Here is a 20,235-nt window from a genome sequence, read left to right on the forward strand (position 1 = left end):
TTGGATTTTTTCCAGATGGCAACCACTTCCCTGGTCATCCTTCATGTCCCCTGTCTAACAGAGAGCCAAAAATATGTTGCCTGACCAATTATGACAGTTATCCCTCCACTACTCGATTAGAACAAAGCCAAAACTCTCTCCATGCTTCTCAGTGGTCCAAAGGCTTAGAACTAAAGGAACAATATATTCCTTTGTCAGAAAAGAAATGGGCAAAGACATGGGAATTTCTATCTGTAGTCTAACTGACAGACCAGCCCTTACTTTTCTGTAAAAAGAAATTAAGGTGACAAGAACAATTTACAGCTTAATACCCCAACGTTCTGTGCACAGATTACTAAGAAAAGAAGCTCTCATATAAACATGCTTGTTTAGCAATGGTATGTATTTATGCATCTTACAGAAGTCTGGTAGAGTACTTTCACAAGATGTGTATGTCCCCCATCAGAAAAAGTACTCCATTTGTGACTCCAGCTCTTTTAATTTGAAAACTCTTGGAGAAAGGGGCTGACATGGTTACAGCTCTGAGCAGCATGATGGAAGCATGTCCTGGAGCTAGTGCGACATCAATACATCAACAATTATTCATTTGAGAATTTGCTTATTGCATGAATGCATTTTGCTAGGATTTTTGTCTCACAAAGTAACTCCACATGCTGCTCAACTCTTTTGGCTCTTGTCTGACACATTGATCTCCTTTGGGTAGATCTACATAGCAGTTCTCTAGGTGTAGGTGTGATTACAACAACTTTGGCATTTTCTAGTGGTCTTTGACTTAGCTAGTTCTGGTACTGCTCACAACAGCTGCAGCAGGTTCCTGTCAGAAGCTGGAGAGATTAAATAAGCAGTCCATGCTGAATTCAAGTGATAGGGTAATCCTTACCTGAGTTAGTTAAGTTTAAAAATAATTTAGCTATATTTTCATGAGCTGTAACCACACCTGGCAAAATACATGTACTGTATTAGATATAGTCACTATGCATGTTAAACTACCAGTCCAGAAACTAAAATTATGATGGTAAACAAATGGGCTAATTAAATTTTGTATGAATATCTAAATGAAACTCCAAATGCCAAATTCAGTTAAAGATAACCACATTTTTTCTCCTTCTCTGTGGGTACCAGCAGAAATTTGAACCACTAAAGGTAACAACACATTCAGTTTAGAGCAATTTACTTGTCTGTCTCATCAGAAACAAGTCAGCCAGTAGTTAAACAGATGATTTTACATGCATTGGTAGCCACTGGGTCCACATTTGGCATCGAGGAGTTTATTTTTTAGTTTGCCATGCTGTTTATGTCTGGCTTAGTGAGGGCACACTCTGCCAGGATGTTATTGGAAATGCCAATGTCAATTTGACTAATTGATTATTCTTCTCCTTTTCTCCCCTTTGGGGTCATCAGGCATCTATGTTTCTGTGCACAGATTCCTCTGTTCAGCCTGAGGAATTAGCTCCATAAAAATGTAAGCATGCAAGGGATTACAGCTCTGGCTGTTAGAAAGATTACTTCTACATGAAAACAGTTTCTTCAGTTGAAAATAACAGTTAAGTAATGAAAAAGTAGAAGTGACTTTTAGAGTTATTGCCTGTGAAATCCTTCTCAAATGCTGCCAGTAACATCACATTTTCTCCATTTGCTTTAACTTCAAAAGGCTTTGTGGAGGGTATATGTGGTCCCATTTACAATCCTTTAAGTACAAAAATACAAAGTACTATGTGGACTTGAAACAAGACAGGGGGATACCAGGGAAGGAACTAAAGCAAGGAAAAGATGTGACTAATAAATACCATGTGTTGACAGACCCCTATTTTGCTGTAGAGAACCACACATGCTTCAATGCTAGGCTCAGGGAAAATGTGAAACCATCTCAGATAACAAACTGATGGTGAAAACAAAGCAGCCTTTGCCTCAGCAGAAGTCAGGGAGCAGGAAGGCAGGCAGGCTTCTCCCAGGAGGTGGGTATGATGTCAGTAGCCATGATGGGAAGCATGACCCCTCTCTGTAACTGCTGTTTCTCACCCTTCAAGAAAAGCCCACCTGTTCCCAGGTTGTCTGTCCCAGGTCAAAGCCACTTCCCCTTTTCCCTTCTTGAACTGAGCCTGAGCAGGAATAACCCTACCTGAATCCCCATCTGTAGAACAGCTGAACTGAGATTTGGTTCTGTACTTGAGAAACCTTGAACTGGTTCTTATAGAGGAGATATTTCAAATGTATTGCATTCTGTTCTTATATACTGAAATGGATGGTAAAAACATCTCTTTGGGATGTCCCTGGACCAGACTTCTAGTTTGAACTCTTACACACAGTACATCTAACCAACCAAATACAAAGAAAAAAGCACAAAAGAAATCCCAGGGTTCATATGCAATCACCTCCAATGAGGCAAACAATAGAGTAAAATACCCCAATTACAATATGTAATGTGGAGTATTTTGAGTTATTATTTTACTGTGCTTCAGCAGTCAGCAGCAAATGATTTCTGCCAAGGACAACAGGGGAAAAAATGAGGCAAAATACTGTTGCACATACTAAAACATTTACCTTTGGATCTTCTTTGAAGGACAGAGCAAGAAATTCATTACGCTTTCAATATCATGTGGTCTTTTTATTTATTTATTTTTCTTGAGGGTCAGGGGGTGAAAACAGTTAAAGATTTTAGGAGCTGGAACTCATGGCTTGACAAAATTATTTTTTGAAATGTACACTATAATGGGCATCATAGAAATATTCTTTACCACATTATTGTTCTTGGGTACAGTTTTATTTTGAAAAGTCACATGATTTCAAAGCACTGTTCCTACTGCAAATGAAATTTAGAACTCTGCTTCAATTATAGGCATACTAATTATTCACCTTTGTATTTTCTCTCATATACACATTACCTTCCTCACTCTTTCAAAGCATAATGAAACTTAATTCTTATTTAAAATATGACCAAGAGAACATAATCAATATCCATGACAACATTTTTCATCCTCAATTAAGCTAAAAATATTTATGGCTGTAAAAGGCAGGCAAAAATGTAGGTCTCATGCAAGCAGAGTGCACTCATGAGTAGAGTGCATCAAACCAAGTGCAACACAACTATGTTAATGGATTCTCTGATATCAGCTCCTGAAGGACTCACTATTTTAAAACATATTTCTCTAAAGAATAATGAAAGAAGAAAAGTAGTTAGAGAAGCATTAAGAGACAAACTACACATAATTGCTGCACTTGTTCAGATTAACAGGACTGGAAATCAGAGCCCCGTATAGATCTAAAAGAGAACAATCCCACAGAATTAAAAAAGCCAAATATAATACACAGTTAAACTTCCTATTTTGATTTGGTCTGTGGAAGAAGAATAGAAGAGGGAAGTCCAGACAGGGCACATTTTTTAGAGTGCATGTTATGAAAGATGAACAAGGCAGAGCTTTCAGTTTTACCCTTTTGTTCAGTGAAATAACTACAAATTTTCCTGTGGTAACCAAGATACAAGCTTGATTTTATTTATGTTACCACTGGCTCAGCCTTAGCATGATTTCATACGGAAGCAGACCATATTATGGAGCCAGATAGAAGGATAGGACCCTGCCTATCCTTATAAGACCAAAGCAGATAGATTATTGTGCAGGAAAAAATATTTCTTCATCTGGCTGGAAAAAGCAGAGGCAAGAGTTTTACCCGCAGGAGAAAGATATCAAAGGAAGAAACTACTGGATCTGACTGGTAAGTGATTTTAACTTGAACAATGACACTATTTTTAGCATTAGCATATTTAAGTACTGATTTCTGTGTTCAAAGGGCTCCCAAATCTTTCAGCAATGATCATATTGGAGGAGGGTAAGAAGTATACTACTAATGCAAGACCTCGTGCCCACTTCTGTCTCCCTTATTGCTCTCCAATAGAGGATAAAGAGTTGAGACTTAATCACTACGTGTTGTGTTTTGTTTGTTTTTGTTTTCCCGATAAAAAGAGCAAAATACAAGAGGACAAGGTTAAAAGGAGAATGTCCACACTGTTAGATTATGAAGGTCACCATACCCTGATGGATCTGTAAGATTATTTGGCAACTTAACAGTAAAAACGAAAATGTGGACATTCAGTGGGATAGTGGACGTCTTCTGTAAGGCAAGGACACAGGGAGAGAGAGGAGAAAGCCTGTTGTCAGTTAACCGTGGATTCAGGAATACAATTGTAGTTTTGCACACATGCAAACACACGGTGCAGTTACAGGCACCCAGCAGGGAGAGGAAGGGGAGATGGCTATTCTTATAGAGATTTGGGAGAGAGCTGCAAACCCAGGTCCAGGGTCTGCTCCTCCTTCTCACCCCACCTTACCTACAACTGGCACCTCTCACTGAGATAAAACAGGGGAACTGGAGCAATACCATACTGACCATATGTGTTTGGCCAGGTTGGAGGACCCTGGCAATCCTTCACACACACAACAATCAATAGATGATTGGCAATGTGAAGGAAAAATGAAAATACCCTACCTACCTTCTAATTTTCCTACCTGCTTCACAAGACCATTTGCCCAAGATCTAAGCTTTGCCCATGGACAGCCACCTGCTAACCCTCCAGTCTACCTGCAGCACCCTTAGTGGCCTCTGCCAGGTCACATTCCCTTTCTGGCTAGAGATCCCTTCTGGAAGTAGTGGAAAACACTGTTTACTGGGGAAGGAGCATTTGAAATGAAAGGGGGAAGTTGAAATGCACCTCAGCTGACCTAAAGCTCCTGTAGTGGAAATACCTACAGGTGAGCTAAATACCCTGAACTCCTGCTGTGATTAAAGAAAAATAGGCACCATATAGCAATTCATCCCACCCCAATAGAAGCAGCTGAAGTAGGCCAGATACACTGCTCTGTAAAGTGTCTATGGTTCCCCTTTGATTTCAAAGGGGAAGCTAGGGTAACTAGATACTCTCACTGTGAATGTCTACTTTCCCATCCACAGTCCTTTTACAAAGCATGCTAAACCTACTAAAAATTGCTGTACTAAATGTCAATGACATGCCGTGTACTCTACCAACTCTTTGGAAATATCTACTACTAGTAGTAAAATTAAATAACAAAACAAAACAAAAAGCAGATTTTAAAGCAGGGAGCTGCAATAAGCTCACTTCTGCCTTCTATTTGATATACAACTGGTTGTTGGCGCATATTAATGCAAGATCAAGATCCTGCCATATCAGTTCAGCATACTAGAGAGAGGCATATACGGTATTTATTTCAACACTATATATATACATATATATATACATATATATATATATATAAGGGAGCACCTGATACAAAAAGTCTTGCACTGTTGCTTTGTCGTGTTTCTCCAGTGTATCTGTGCCTTGTGATACATCGGTAGTTGTACAGTCCGTCTTCATTCTGTACATCTAAAATATACAAGGCTCCCGTGGATGTGATGAGAAATCTAGGTCCTGAAAGACACAAGAATTTGCAGTGTTTAAAATATCTGCAGGTCGTTAATGTGTTCTGCTTGCTCACACTGAGGGATGGAGGATGCAGGCTGAAGGGTCCTGAAGGTTTTGTTGCCAGAGTCTAGAGGCTGTAAATTATGTCTACTAAGTGCTCTCTGCAAATGCATATAAAAATATTAACATATGTATTTCTTATGGAAAATGTGAGGATCTGTAAGGCAAATGTGAGGAATGAAAGAAATAAAGGTGTCGTGGTCTACATCGCAATCACAAAAAAAATATCCAAGAGGTATCTGAAATAAAATATAAGGTAAAGAATTTAATCTAGTTTAACTTAACATCATAGAGTTATATGGTAATTCACTAGTTGTGCACACTAGAAGGACTTTGTGAGATGACATGCATAATTAAACCATATTAGCTGAAATGACATTTGTTGGCCAGATACACCAGAAAACTGAGAAGAAAAAAAAAAAAAAATTAAAAATAAAGGAGTCAGGGAAGACAAGAGAAACTCAAAAAAAGAGGAAGATTTTAGCCCAAGAATGCAGGACATATTTGCTAAAGGCCAAATATTTGTCCAGTCAAAAGAACCATGTGCTGCACAGCCCTGCTCCACAGCCTTCTTCAGGTGTGATGGGAAAAGACAACACAAGAACAAGAGCACCAGCCTTGCTGATACGTCCACACTGCTCATCCCAGTGCAGTTGTGTATACCTGTGCCAGCTGCAAGCTAGACAGCATGGGTGTCAGCAGCAGTCCCACACCACCTTGTCCATGCTTCCCATTGGCTAGTGGACTCCAGCCTCATCAGGACTGGCTGGGATCTCTGGAGCTCAGTACTTCCACAGCCAAGCTGCCAAGCTACTGGCAAAAGATGAGTTAATATAGTATCTGATCTGCTGCAGGATTTTTTTTTTTTTTTTTTTTTTTTAATAGCATTGCAATCTGTGATTAGAAACCCGAAATGTAAGCAGGTATACAGAATCTGTGTCTGAAAGAGCTTTAATAAACCATAAAAGCACAGGATATGTTATTACTCATATCCAAAGATTCTATTTTAACTTTTTTTTTTTTTTTTTTTTTTTTTTCTAAACAGGTTTATTTCAGGAAGAAAAAGCCCAGCAAAGTCCCCGTAAAAAAATAAGTCTCCTTAAAACTAAACGAGACTGATATGTATAGGATCAGCATTTCTCCCGGAGTTCATTCATATAGAAAGTAATTGAACAATGTAAGCTGAAATGACATTTGTTGGCCAGGTACACTAGAACACTAAGAAAAAAATAATAAAATATATATAAAATATCTGAAATTCTCTTCAAATACATATTTATTATTATTAACTCCAGAATGTGCAGAAAATGTCACAGCACATATATACACACTTGCAGTTTTGATCATTTGACAGCTGTGCAGGTATGTCTATTCTGTTGTAAATGCATGTTCTAAGGTCAAGGACACTAAAAAGCTAACACCTACACCATACATGTTTACTCTAACTCTTTCCCCATATTATAATAAATGGAAAGTAATGTGGTTAGAATGCATTGCACACTTAGGTCTCACAAGACTGACCACTTTTTTCTTAAAAAAAAAAAAAAAGGAAAGATAGAAACACTGTCTTTGCTATTTTCCTCTAAGCATTTGGAAGCTTTGAAACATGCATACCTGTATCTGTGTATTTTAAAAAAATATCTGTCTCCCAAATTAAGGGAGAGAATACACAAAGATGAAACACATTATGATCTAATATTCAGTAATATGCAGTAAGAAATATTTCCTTTTCTTCAGAACTCCATTTGAGCAATGACTTTTTAATAATTAGTGTAGTCAAGGTGCTTGCTCAAAAATGAGTCAGTGGGAAAGCAATCCAGCAGAGAAAAGACAGAAAGGAAATGGTATTATTACAGAGGGCAATCTCCTTTAAATCACAATCTAAAAGAAGTGGAAAATAATAATAATAATAATAATAATAATAATAATAGCACAGGACAAGACTGACCCTTAGAACAGAGAATATTGAATAACACAACCTCAGCTCACCTCTCTCATCCTTGTATGCATACTAAATTATAAAATAACCATGCTACTTGTCTTTGCAGCCCTATTCTCCTGAAAGTCAAGGCATAAATATGGAAGCAGTCAGGTCACACCTTTGGAAAAGCTTATACCATATTGCACATACTCTTCTAAAATACCTGCTTTATTCTAACAGCATGTGCCATTAATAAGAAATATATTAACAAAATAAATTCACAGCATGAAGACACAGAAGATGCTGAGCTACTCTCAGCTGTCAAGGGGGAGAGCTGGGCAAGGAAAGACCCAAGGGAAGAGGGATGACTGGGAGGCAAGTGTGCTTTCCTCAGCCACGAGCTATCAGTGACACTATACAACACTATATTCCAACCTCGTGGGGGGTTCCCTTTGATACAAAGACCACATTGATGTCATATGCCCCTGAAAATGTAAGTGCTTACTTATGGATAGCTTATGTTTCAAGTACAGTTGAGCAGAGTAGGAAAAGCACCCAAGTAGTTAATATTTCACAATTTCACAGCCAGGTGTCTGACATATGGCCTTGTAAAGGCTACATGAGAAAAGCAAAGCTATTGTGCATCTTATATTTCAATATGTTTAGTTGTAATGTTTGGATGAAACAATATACACAATTAATAAAAATATGTTAAATTGATAAAACGTTTTACCTAGCTTCTCAATTACTAGTTATTACAAGATATTTATTTGCTAGTCTGAAAAAATAGCTTGGCTTGACCAAACAAGGTGAGTGCATTTTCTACAAATATCTGGCAACTAATAGCTACGAGCAACCAGAAAACATCCAATCTGCAAGTATTCTGGCAACCTGCTAGTGCATCTCTCAACAATCATAGGGCTGTTCTTTACCTCCTGTTGGACATACAGCACAGTTTGAAAGCCACAGCTGAGGAGAATTCTTCCTCCTTTTAGGGAGGCAGATTCATGTCAATTCACAAAGAGGTTGTACTTTCTGATGGCCAGAGGATTTTATTATTATTATTATTATTTTGGTTGATTTTCACACTACAACTCCTAGATACAATGCCCTATATTTCTTCCTTTCCTCTTCACAGTCCCCAGTTATGCAGACATAATCACTCAGCCCATTCCATTCTATCTCCTCATAACATAGGTGTTCAACATCTGTATCCTTATACCAGGTTTACATTCATCCATAATTCTAGGTGAGAAAGGATATTTAGAATTTTGGTGTGAAAACCCTGGGCTGTTTAATTCCTGCATCATGCAGATTTTGCCCAACTGAAATAGTCATAAAGCAAATCTACCTTTGCCAAGATATATGTTACAAGGGCTAAAGGTAATTAAGGCACAGTTGTCTCCCTTAGCTGTCTCCCTGTCTTTAGGCAGCATGTAATGACAGCTTCAGAAGAAAGGAATCACATTTAAGGATTTTACTTGGGGTTAATGATGGGTATGTGACAAAAGCAATCTCTTCTTGCTTCTGTTTCCAGCTGTGTGAACATTATGCAGCTCTGTATTTCAGGTAGCACAGCCACTTCAGATGTGTGTTTGCCCACAGGGCTGCTGGGCTGCTGACTAGGGGCTGTACACACCATGCAGACCTGTCCTTTGGAGCCCAATCAAGACTCAGATCAGACTTTCCAAGCTAGGATGTAACTCCATTATCAGACAGTGCAGGGGTGGATGTCAGTGGAAAAGCTGCTCAGCTGCTGTAACATCAGAGGACGAGGAACACAACTGAGATTAAGGGGCTAACAGGATTGCTGTGACCCATCTGGCCCCTCCAGTAAACCTTCAAAGGCTGTGCATTTAGGTCAGGCAACTGGAACCTAAACAGTTGATGGGCAGAAATGTGCTCATTGAACAATGGCTTTGTGTGAGTTTCTTTTCCTGGGCTCCAATTTTAGCCTTGCGAAATATACATAGTTCTAGTTCTACAAAAATTTGCACTGTTGGAGACCATTAGTAGGCGCAAGTAGAAGACTGTACAAATGTGTGCAAATATTAGAAATTAATTGCATTCTCTGTTTTCCTAAAGCTTGCAAAAATTTGAGGTATGTTCTACACAGGCCATCACTAATAACTAAATTTGTTTCTCTTCTTAGGATAAGCTTGAAGTAACTGTCACAGAGGATGAAATTCATAGCTTTTCTTAAACCTGCCAAAACCCACCTCCTCACTGTCTCAACACTCTGCCCATTATTCTCACTAATACTTACACTGGAATGAAAACTGGGGAAACATAAGGAGTGGCTACTGCCAGACTGAAGACTCTGTACAGATCTGTGGGCTATTTCCAGATCCCATAGTACTGCCTCATACTTTCTGGTGAAGCCTTCCTTCTTCAGTCCTGGCAGCAAGTTTCCTCAAGTGCAGTTTTACATCTCTGTCAAGCAGAGCTGGTACATTTATTAAAAACATGCCACTTATTAAAACAGGCTTGTGAAAGCTATGCAGAGCCAAGAAATTGTTAAATGTTATCTTGCTGTGTTTTCTAGAGAAGTTATGAATGTACTTGAGCTATCTAACACCGCTTAGATCATCTTCCTCTTCAAAATTACTCAGGCAATCGTATAATAAAACCTCCATTTAATGCATTATCTAGAGAATTTGTCTCTCCCTCTTTAAAGATAACTAAAAATAAATAGTTATTGCCACACATCGGATCTTATCCTACAATATACATTTCTCACAGACACATTTTATTTAATTGCAGGGCTAAAGCTTTTTCTTTTCTTCCTTCTTCTTAATATATTTTGCATACTTATGTAATGCTTTAATAACCAATTCCACCTTCAACTGTAAAAATGCAAGACAGAAAAGATGACAGAAAAATAAAAGGGGAAATGCATGTAATTTCTGTCATCTTCTAAACGGAGAGCATTTTCATTAAAACCGACAGGCTGTCAATGGTGACAAACCTAAAGTGTTGAGCTCTCTGTGTTCTGTACTTCAAAAAGTGTTTAGAAATGCACTGGGATAGGGATCGACAAGCTTTTATTACCCCATTGATCTAGGGGAGTGTTCTGTTCTTGAGGTACATTTAATTTAATTGCTCTTACTTTGCTGTAACAAAGTCTCTTTTTTTTGACTCATCCATGTAACATAGCAAATAAGCTTTTTTTTTTTTTTGCCTTTTTTTTTTTTTTTTTTTTTATGGAACATCCTTTCAGATAAGCTGAAGCTTTCTGTTTGTTTGGCTGTTAGCAGTCTTCAAGGGAGGAAGACAGAGAAGCCTCCTTCACAACAATTAAAAAGAAGAGTGTCAAAATATATCTCATAATTCCCATTTATTATTCTGAAGTGTTTGTATTAATGCCTTGAAAACTTGATTATAATAATTTCATAATCCGATTTTCAGAGATGTTGAAAGCTTACATCTTTTTTAGTTTTCAGTGCTTGGAGGCTTTAAAGACCTGGCCCAATATCTTCAGTATGTCTTTCATTTAAAGAATTCAAAGGACATTAGCAACTCTTGGTGAAGTAGGCAAGCATAGTAACATATTATTATTTAAAATTTGAAAGTTTTACAAATAAGCTTACTGAGATATGTAGATTGATGTAAACAAGTTAGTGGAAAAACATGTAAACCGAACCCGTCATTCTTTCTTCAAGGCTTCATCTGTCACTGATACATAACTTTGTCTTGCAGAGACTGATAAAATATATAGATCCAAGGACTAGAAAGAACTATTAAAGTCATTTATTCTCACCTTTCATGCTTCACCCATTAATTCCCACATCAAGTCCATATCTGGAAGTTAAGCTACAGCTTTTTAAAAAGACATTAGTCATGATTAAAGACTTCCTGTAGTGGAGAGCATTTGATACCTTTGGGTAAATTATTCCAGTGGTTAATTATTCTCACTTTTGAAAGTTAGAGTATTGTTTGTGGTCTATCTGGCTTTGACCCCAGCTATCAAATCTTACTGTGCCTTCATTAAAGATTTCCTCTGCAGTCAGAAATCTTCTATTTAAGTACTTACAGAATGTGAAGAAATTACCTCTTAAACCACATATCTCCTTAATTAGTTATATGGATTGAACTTCCTAAATCATTTACTGTGAATAATTCATATCTTGAAATATTCCTGCAGTTTTTGCCCAACACCTTAACAAGTTTTTGAAATTCTTTTTAAAGTTTGGATCATGCAGATAGTTTCATTAACAGTTCTGGTAACAGTGAATGCAAAATGTCACCACTCTCTTTTATAGAAATATTCCATACGTTTATGCATCCAGAAATTGCACTAGTTCTCTTACCAATGATAATTTGCTTTAGTTATTGATAAAAAATTCTGGTATCCTTTTTGGACTTACAGGATAGATTTCCCCCATTCTATAGAGTCAACCTATAGTCTTTCTTGACACGAGCACTGTCTGTATGAAAAGCTACATATTCATACATGACATCTTTATCACACAATCCAATCTCCCTACATAACTCATTGAACCGTAAGATTATTTGCCATCACACAAACACTTGGTCCATTCGTATACTTTATCAACATGTGTTTCCTTAACTAAACTTAATTCCTTAATTGAAACTGGATGTTTTTATTGGAGCTGTTATCAAAATCTTTGTTTTGAAAGTACATATTTTGAACTTGTAAGACCCTGAAGAGAAGAAAGAGGGAAAAGCAGAAGGAAACTGGGTCCTATTGAGTCTTGACCAACCTCAACCAAGGGGGTAAAATCCCGTGACATTTTAGAAGCATACCCCTAAATTTACTGTCTGCTGACTAGTATTCTGAATAACCTAGTGACTTCATTAAAGTTTAGCTGCATTGGTAAATCATGTATTAATTTCTTTAAGTGAGAAGAGGTCACATTAACAATTATGAAATTGCTCTTATGTAAGGTTTTAATGCCTTCCATTAAACTGTATGATATCAGAGATTAAAATAAAATTTTACAGGTCTTAGTAATAAGTTAAAATAATTCTGTTTAGGTTTCCTATGTGAAATTGTTCTCATGTATAATTCATAAGAAAATGTGAACACTTTCCTGTAGAATTACTGTAAAATATTCTTGTATTAAAATGAGAATATTTTAAAACTGTAACATTAATTATTCTTTTATAATGCTTTTTTTTTTTTTTTTCCCCTCAGCACGCTGTTAGTCTTTAAATAGGGGCCATATTATCCTCAAGATGTTTTTAAAAATCATATTTGATTTTCACTTTGTTGGAAACACATCTTATGGCATTCTGTTATTGCAGTCTAAATTGGGTTGATAGAAATTAAGGGAACAGATGGCTGTTCTAATCGTGTGCCAAATGATAATATAGAACAAATAAACTTTTATCAGCTGTACTTGTCACCTCTGGTGGATAGAACTGCTTCTGCTAGCAAGTTTCTAGCATGACCTCTGCACGCAAGGGGAGAAACCTCCCTGCAGAGCCAAAGCAGAGTGTAACCTATAACTCAGTTTTATAGTACTGCTACAACATCATTCTCAAAGCAAAACAATCTGATTCTTTCGGCAAGGAAAATGTGCTAGAAGCAGCCATGCTGAAATTGTACCCTGAAGTCACAGTCCTGCCAGTGCATTTGATACACAAGCCAATGGTGAGATGAGGAAAGAGAGGAATGTAGGGAAGGAAAGAGGTAAGGATTTCACTTTTCCAAGCACCGCTCATATATATATGAAGTTCTCAACCTACAAGAGATACCTGGGATGTTGCCCACAGTAGGTGGTGCAGATGGTCAAAACATGGCTACTCTCTGCTCAACACAGCCTTCCCCTCTGTGGATGTAGCCAAGCTTACAGGCCCCACTAGCAGATCTTACAGAGGATAAATTGATTTTTTCTGGTCCCTTGTTTTCCTTCAGCACTGGGGTCTATCTATTGCCCCTTTGGAGTGCATTGACCACTGCTTCTCTCCCTGTCAGAGACACAACCCACAGCTTACTTCCAGGAGAACAGACAAGGGAAATCATAGCATTGCCCTGCAGCCCAGGGACAATTATCTTCCTTAATCAATTACACTGAAATTAGCCCTCCCTTGTGTTACCACCTCCGCCCTTCAGGCATACCCGCTGAATCAAATATTTATTTGCAATACATGGTCCAGTTCTTGTCTCTCACAGATTTGAATTTAGCTAACTGGAGAAGCCACCATGAGCATGACTCACTTTCTGGGTGAAAAATTCAGTGACAAAGTTTCTCAAGTACTACCAGAGGGAGATGTTACTCATGAGGAATTAACGTCTTTGATCTTCCCATTTTTTCCCGAGACAAGGAAAGAAATAGTCACAAAAGCCATGGGAAGTGGCAAAAGAGGCTGCTGGTACAAGTGAGCTGTTGCTCCAAACTCCTCAGAGTTCTCTGAAATACATCTGTATCGCTAGACTTAGCTTGTAGGTCTGAAGAGTTCTTCAGTTCCACAGCTATAAGCAACCCTTTTCATCTTTTTTTTTTTTTTTTTTTTTTTTTTTTTTTTTTTTCTCTCCCAGAATTAAATTTGAGAATTTATAAAAGAAGCCAGAAGTCTCACATGAGGTGTATTTCCTCTTCTGTCTGGACACCTAATCTGTTCTGAGTTCAGTAAAAAGTAACTGAGGTTATCTCTCCACAAAAAGTTGAGGGTGTTCATGAATGTTTTCAGCACTATGGCTCACGTGGTTCTAATTGTAACATAGATTCTTAACTTTCCAAAAAACTTTCCAAAATTTGTATAGAACTCATAGCTCAAAAAATAATATATATATATATATATATATATCTTACACCATCACTCTTTAACTCCTTTTACTCTCCTCACCTCCTCTACCTCAGTCAGGTCTCCCCTCGGGAAACTTCTGTTGTGTTGGCAGCTCAGTCTACATTGGAGAAGCAAATAAATGAGCTACTGATCAGTCACCCTGCCCCTCTGCCAGCAGAGGTCAGAGCTGCTCAAAGTCTAGGCTGTCGAACTTCACCATCATCACCATCCTTCTAAATCAGCATGAGACAAAACGAGCAAGGTCATGAAATATTTTCTGTCGAATCATTGAAGGTACAAAAACTAAAAGAGGTAAATATTTAACATACAATAATTATTATTATTTTGGTATCTATAGTTCTCAGTAATATTAGGGATGAACATTCTCTCTCTGCATCTCTCCAAAGAAAATAGATTTAGTCAAATATAGATACTGTGGTGTTTACTTCTCTAATCCACGATTGTTTACTGTCTGTTGTACTTTAGATTGTACAATAAGTTATAGTTTCCATATTTCCCTTAAAGTTTTGCATACAACATTACTACACTAAGACAACAAACCTGCCTAATTCTTGCATACAGAACCATAAGGTGCATAAAATTAAAATGAGAGAGAGAAAGAGAAAGTAAAAAGAAAGCAAAGAAAACAAGTAAGCAATTAACAAAAAGAATGAGGGAGGGAGGGAGGAGAGGAAAATAGAGAAATAAAGCTCCAGTTTTGAATTTATAAACTGAGCTGAGATAGATAATCTGCTGATTCAGTTACAGTATTGCCATAGGAACAAGGGTTGTGGTGCCATGCTGGATTCAAATTCAGACAAGATGAGGCCTGAACACAATGCTCAAAAATTATACAGGTTCTGAAAGCTGTTGGTATCTCTATTCCTGGCTTTAGCCCCTTTAAATTTAACAGTAATATGAGTACATTTGTGTTTCTGTAACCACAGAACAAGGAAAGAAATACGAGCTGAGCATTAATGCACAGCTCTATTATTTTCTGAATAAGTTTTGATACTATGATAATGGCCATTCTTAAAACCAGATTGTTGGACAGATTACACACTTCAGACCATAGAGGGGATCATTTTATTGCTCTATGTTTCTGAGACTGCAAAAATATATTTCATGCTAATTGACAGTATCAGTTCCACTTATATTATGTATACAGTATTCAAGTTTTATAAAGGAAAAATAAACATAATCTTTTATTTTAAGCATAAACAGATGCAGGAGCTGTGTATACGTGTACACAATGTTATGTTAATTGTTACTACTTTATGATTAAATGGCATAAACGTGACTGATCACATAATGTTTGTGTTTAATTGTTCACCATCTTAATCTTTTAAGAATATATTAGGCATGAGCAGCTACAGTTCTCTACCCACTGTTGTTAACTGTCAGTCCTCCAGGACTTTAAATAAAACTGCCATAATCTTTAATAACACATTTTAGGTGATTTAGGTCCTTGCACATATTGCTGTAGAAGCTGCTTTCCTTATTTCAGCTAGAAAGAAAGCTGATAATTTTAAGTCACTAGCTAGCTTTAAGGGCTCTGATTAAAGAGGATTCGTCTTTGTCCATGATATATAGAGTTGTCTGGAAGATTAAAATTTCTTCTCTCGGGCTTTTGCTGGTGCATCCCAGATAAATAAATGGCCTACAGCTGACCAGTAGCTTAGCACAGATAAACTTGCACTTTACTCTCTGCAACATCAAGAAACATAACCCATCTCTCCTTCTAGCTGCATGTATGTTTAAACACAAGCAAGACCTTGCTTGTTAAGTAAAGGGAGAACCTCCATCTCCTCCAGCATGAACAGCAGTTGGTTTATGTCACCATCATCAAGCGTGCACCTTAATAGTTTATAGCTTCAAAATCATTGCATATGCAGAATACATACTGTTATAGACAATATGATCAGAATAAATCACACCCTTGCATACACAGAATTACAAGTGCCACCAGCAGCAGAATTATTTTAACAAACTGCAAATAATCAATATTACGCTACATTAATTAGAGCAGCTGCAGCTCCGTGGCCCCACATGTTTAACCACATTTATTCTTCAAGTAACTATGAAGGTTTTATGAAAAACAGTACCAACTTCCCTTCATGAAAAACTCCGTTCAGAAATTCACAAGATATCTGAGCATTGAGAATATTTATTTAAGGAGAATATAATAACTAACAGACAAAGCCTCATATAGTACATTCTAGAGTATTTTTTTCAGCTAATGTCTTATTTTGAAAGTATAAAATTAGGGAAACTTAAACAGGTTAATTTGGTTTTAGGATAATGACTTAGGAAGGAGTTATTTTCTTTCTTGCTCAATTTGATAAAAGAAACTTATGGGGTCTTTTGGATAAAAAATATTCAAGATATACACTATAGGAGACCCTCAGTGGAATTCCCTCTGGAGAGTCCTGGCCAGTTCCCTGGGGACAGCAGTCCAGTATTCAGTGAGTAATTTTTAAAGGGTAGAAAAAAAAAAAACAATTAATGATATACATCTCTGCCTTTCTAAACACGATGATAATGTTGTCTATAGAGCTGCTTTGCAACAGCTCTTTGAAAAATTAATTATTATTATTTTTAAATCACCTACTAATAGCTACATGCTACTTTTCCTCTTGGAACTTGTCCTCTCTCATGCATGCTGATTTTGCCTCTAAACATACTGAGCCACGGCATATGATAGGAACCTGATTCTGTTACAGATTTACCCTTTCAAACAACATAGGCAAGGTACAGATATCCATTTCATTTATGTTTTTAACTTCTTTCAACTTATAGCTCACTTAACATGCTTGCATTTTTAAAATAGCCTCCTGTCAGGCTAGTCTCATCTTTTAGGATCTGCCATACATTTTCCTCAGTATAGAATGATACAGAATAGTTGTTGGGTCCCTGGTGAAGCAGTGTTTTAAACAGAAGAGATACAGCATCAGGATCACAGTAATAGGAGCAGAAACATGTAAAAACTATTCCATATTGTATTCTGAAACAAAAGGACTCTTGCTGACTCTAATCCAATGAAATTACCATGTAAAGAAATATTAGAAAATTAGCGACTAAGTATTATACAAGATAAGCCACACATATAATCAACTTTGAAAAACAAACAAAACAAAACAAAACAAAAACAAACAAACAAAAACCCCCACCAATTTTATATCAAAATAAATTCAAATAATTCCTGCAGAATTTGATTCCAGGTTGCATTGAATCAGCATATGGGGATCTGGCATGCACACAGACCTCATCCTTGTGGATTACAAATTTTTATGAATTCTTAGAATATTTTTATCATCAAAAACATTTAAATGTGAATTATATTATAATGCAAGTTAATAAGTTTATCATGCTGTTTATTTTCTGTGCTTTGTCAAGTTAGGCTCTTTGCAGACATCTTTGGCAAACTAACTTTTTAATGATAAAAGGGGTTCAATAAGCATAACTTTTCAGCCTGGATTAAATTCAGAGTGATTTATGCTGAGCATCAACTCAAGATTTATGTGCTATTTCAGTCCAACTTAATTTCAAAAATATACTTAAGATAAAAGTAGGAAAGCTATGTAGTTCCGGGCTCTATAAAGATTACTTTGATTCTATACTTATATTTACCTTAGATTGGCAGCATAAAGAAAAAGATTATGAGCACAACGTACATAATTCCTTTAGAATAAATGTAAATATGTAAATACTTTTTTTTACCTTTATATTTATTTATGAACTATTCAGAAAATCAGGACTTGAGGATTTGAAAGTCTTTCCGGGTGTCAGAAACATTATGCAAATATGCTCATACACATTTCTCAGATAATTTTCATAATTTGCATATTCTTTAATTGATTGGGAAATTGAAGCACAGTAAAACTACTTGGTATGCCCAATGTTATCTTGTGTGTTTGTGGCAGATTTGGGAATCCTGTATCCCAGTCCTGGGCTTTGAGCATAAAAGCATCCTTTCTTACTTCTCATTTTACATGCAGTGCCTGAAGACTTGCCAGATACTATTCAACACTTTCTGTACGTACATAATAAGGACACAGTTTGAATATGTAAAACTCTACGTTTGAGCTAAATATTACTACTATTCTACTATTTCAGTTGTCATAGAATTTACAAGCCCAGTGTACTGTTTTTGTTTGCATTGTTTTTCATTCTGTATAAAGACGTGAAAATAAATTAATTTGAAAATATAGCCTTTTGACAGACTACTGTTTCAGGCAAACCTCTCTCTTAAACCTTCTTCTGATTTTCCTGAGCTTCCAAAACATTTGTTCTTATGAAACTGATTTTTGAAGAATAGCACTGTATTAAAAAAAAAAAAAAAAAAAAAAAAAAAAAAAAAAAGGAAGATAAATATCAAAGCAGATGAACAAGTATTGTCTGGATCCTAAGCAGTCGTCTTGAACAGTCATTCTCTTTCTTTAACTCCACTTGCCATTAAAGACATTAACATGTTGAGTCAGACGGGCCTTGCTTGTCAGCATCATATAGTAATACAGATGGCCTTGACCGTGTTAATAGCATTTATCCATGAAGATTTATACGATTGATATTTCTCACATTCCCAGAACATGTAAGCATCAGAAAAGTTGCCTAAACAAGACTGACTTGACAGAAATACCTGCAAATGTCCATCTTCAGTCAGTCCAAGATGTGCTGAATCTAAATTGCATCCTTTTAACTCATGCTCAGTGTAGCACAACTGGTTGAGCACACACGTAATAAGGCAGACACATAGATGCCCAACTGCAGAAGACTACGTCTATAACAACAAAGGCCAAATGCACCCATTTAATCTGTTTTTAATAGATTTGTTCATGTGGATAAAATGCATCTTTACATAGGCGCATTCACATAGGTACATTATGAAACCTGTGAAGTACATATTTGTCATTTAAGACATCAGAACAGAGTTTAAAAGGGATTTAAAGTGATGCATCTGTGATTTGTTCTTATTTGTGCACAGTGATTTAAACACATAAGGTCTAAAAATATTCTTTTGGACAAAGGCATATAATGTAGGGACGTTTGATTTGCGTCAATGCACTTCTTTTTATTGAGAAAACACACTGCAGTTTTGGGGACTTGACATTTTGAATGATCATTTGAAAAATGTTAGTGTCCCTGAGATAAGAACGTTTTAAAATAATTATCCCTGTTTTTCAAACCCAGACAGCAAAATCGTAATGATGAAAAAGTTCTGAACTAAAATTATTTTTCTTCTTTTTTCTTGATATTCAACTGTAATCTGGGTATAGTCTTTCATGCAGCCAGTGTCTTAGGGATGTGAGCAGCCATAAATGAATCTTATAAAAAGAAAATTAATGTAGCAAAATCTGACAGCTGCATGGCATTTATTCTAAGCAAATTCTGCATTGGTTCAATCTTTTGAGCAACCGTTATTTGGGTCAGCATTATTACTTTCATAGTTCACAGTCTTTATCTCCCAGGAGAAAGTCAATTTTTCTTCACTCAAATTCTCCTAGGCAGAACCCCAAGAGTTTGCATCACTGACCCTAGAATTTGCATTCTACACCACATCCACAGTCAAGACATGGTATCTCCTCCCTAGAGCATTTTCATTAAGAATGTGTAACATATATGCAACCCCTGTAAATTGAGCCTTGTTGACTTACATTCTTTCTGGAGCAAAGGGGCCACTGCAAAAAGCACAGTACCTTGCAGAATAAAGAATGCAGCAGACAATAGGAGAAAAAATTAAATAAATAATATCCAAAAGATCCAAAAGTCAATATACTGTGCTTCATTTCTTTCTTCTTTCTGACAGAAGCACTGGCCCGAGAGCCTAGTAAGTAGCAGTTCAATAATAATGATTTAAGGCTGGTCTTCAATAGAGACTCAACAGCTGTCAGCTTTTCTGTTCAAATTGACAAGAGCACAAAGAAAGGCTTGAATAATTAATTGTAAGAAGTTTGATGGGATCTGATTGTGACCGACCTGTTACATTGACTTCCTTTGACCTACTCTTTCAAAATGAGGTATTAAAGCTGAAACTGTTCTACATTCTTTCTATTACCTGTCTAGCTCTTCTGAGGCATACCTGCAG

The 20,235-nt window shown here is 36.7% G+C and overlaps 1 protein-coding gene across 5 annotated transcripts in view; it reads right to left on the minus strand.

Annotated features, from left to right (window-relative positions):
* DSCAM (DS cell adhesion molecule) overlaps positions 1-20,235 on the minus strand; it is a 478,055-nt gene that overhangs the window by 177,226 nt on the left and 280,594 nt on the right. For all 5 annotated transcript variants that reach the window (XM_035315830.1, XM_035315828.1, XM_035315829.1 and 2 more), the window contains exon 4: positions 5,276-5,422. In XM_035315830.1, the coding sequence (XP_035171721.1) occupies positions 5,276-5,422 (147 nt within the window). The remainder of the gene's footprint in view (positions 1-5,275; positions 5,423-20,235) is intronic.

Source organism: Oxyura jamaicensis, chromosome 1 (genome assembly GCF_011077185.1).
Source record: "Oxyura jamaicensis isolate SHBP4307 breed ruddy duck chromosome 1, BPBGC_Ojam_1.0, whole genome shotgun sequence".
NCBI classification, from domain to species: domain Eukaryota; kingdom Metazoa; phylum Chordata; class Aves; order Anseriformes; family Anatidae; genus Oxyura; species Oxyura jamaicensis.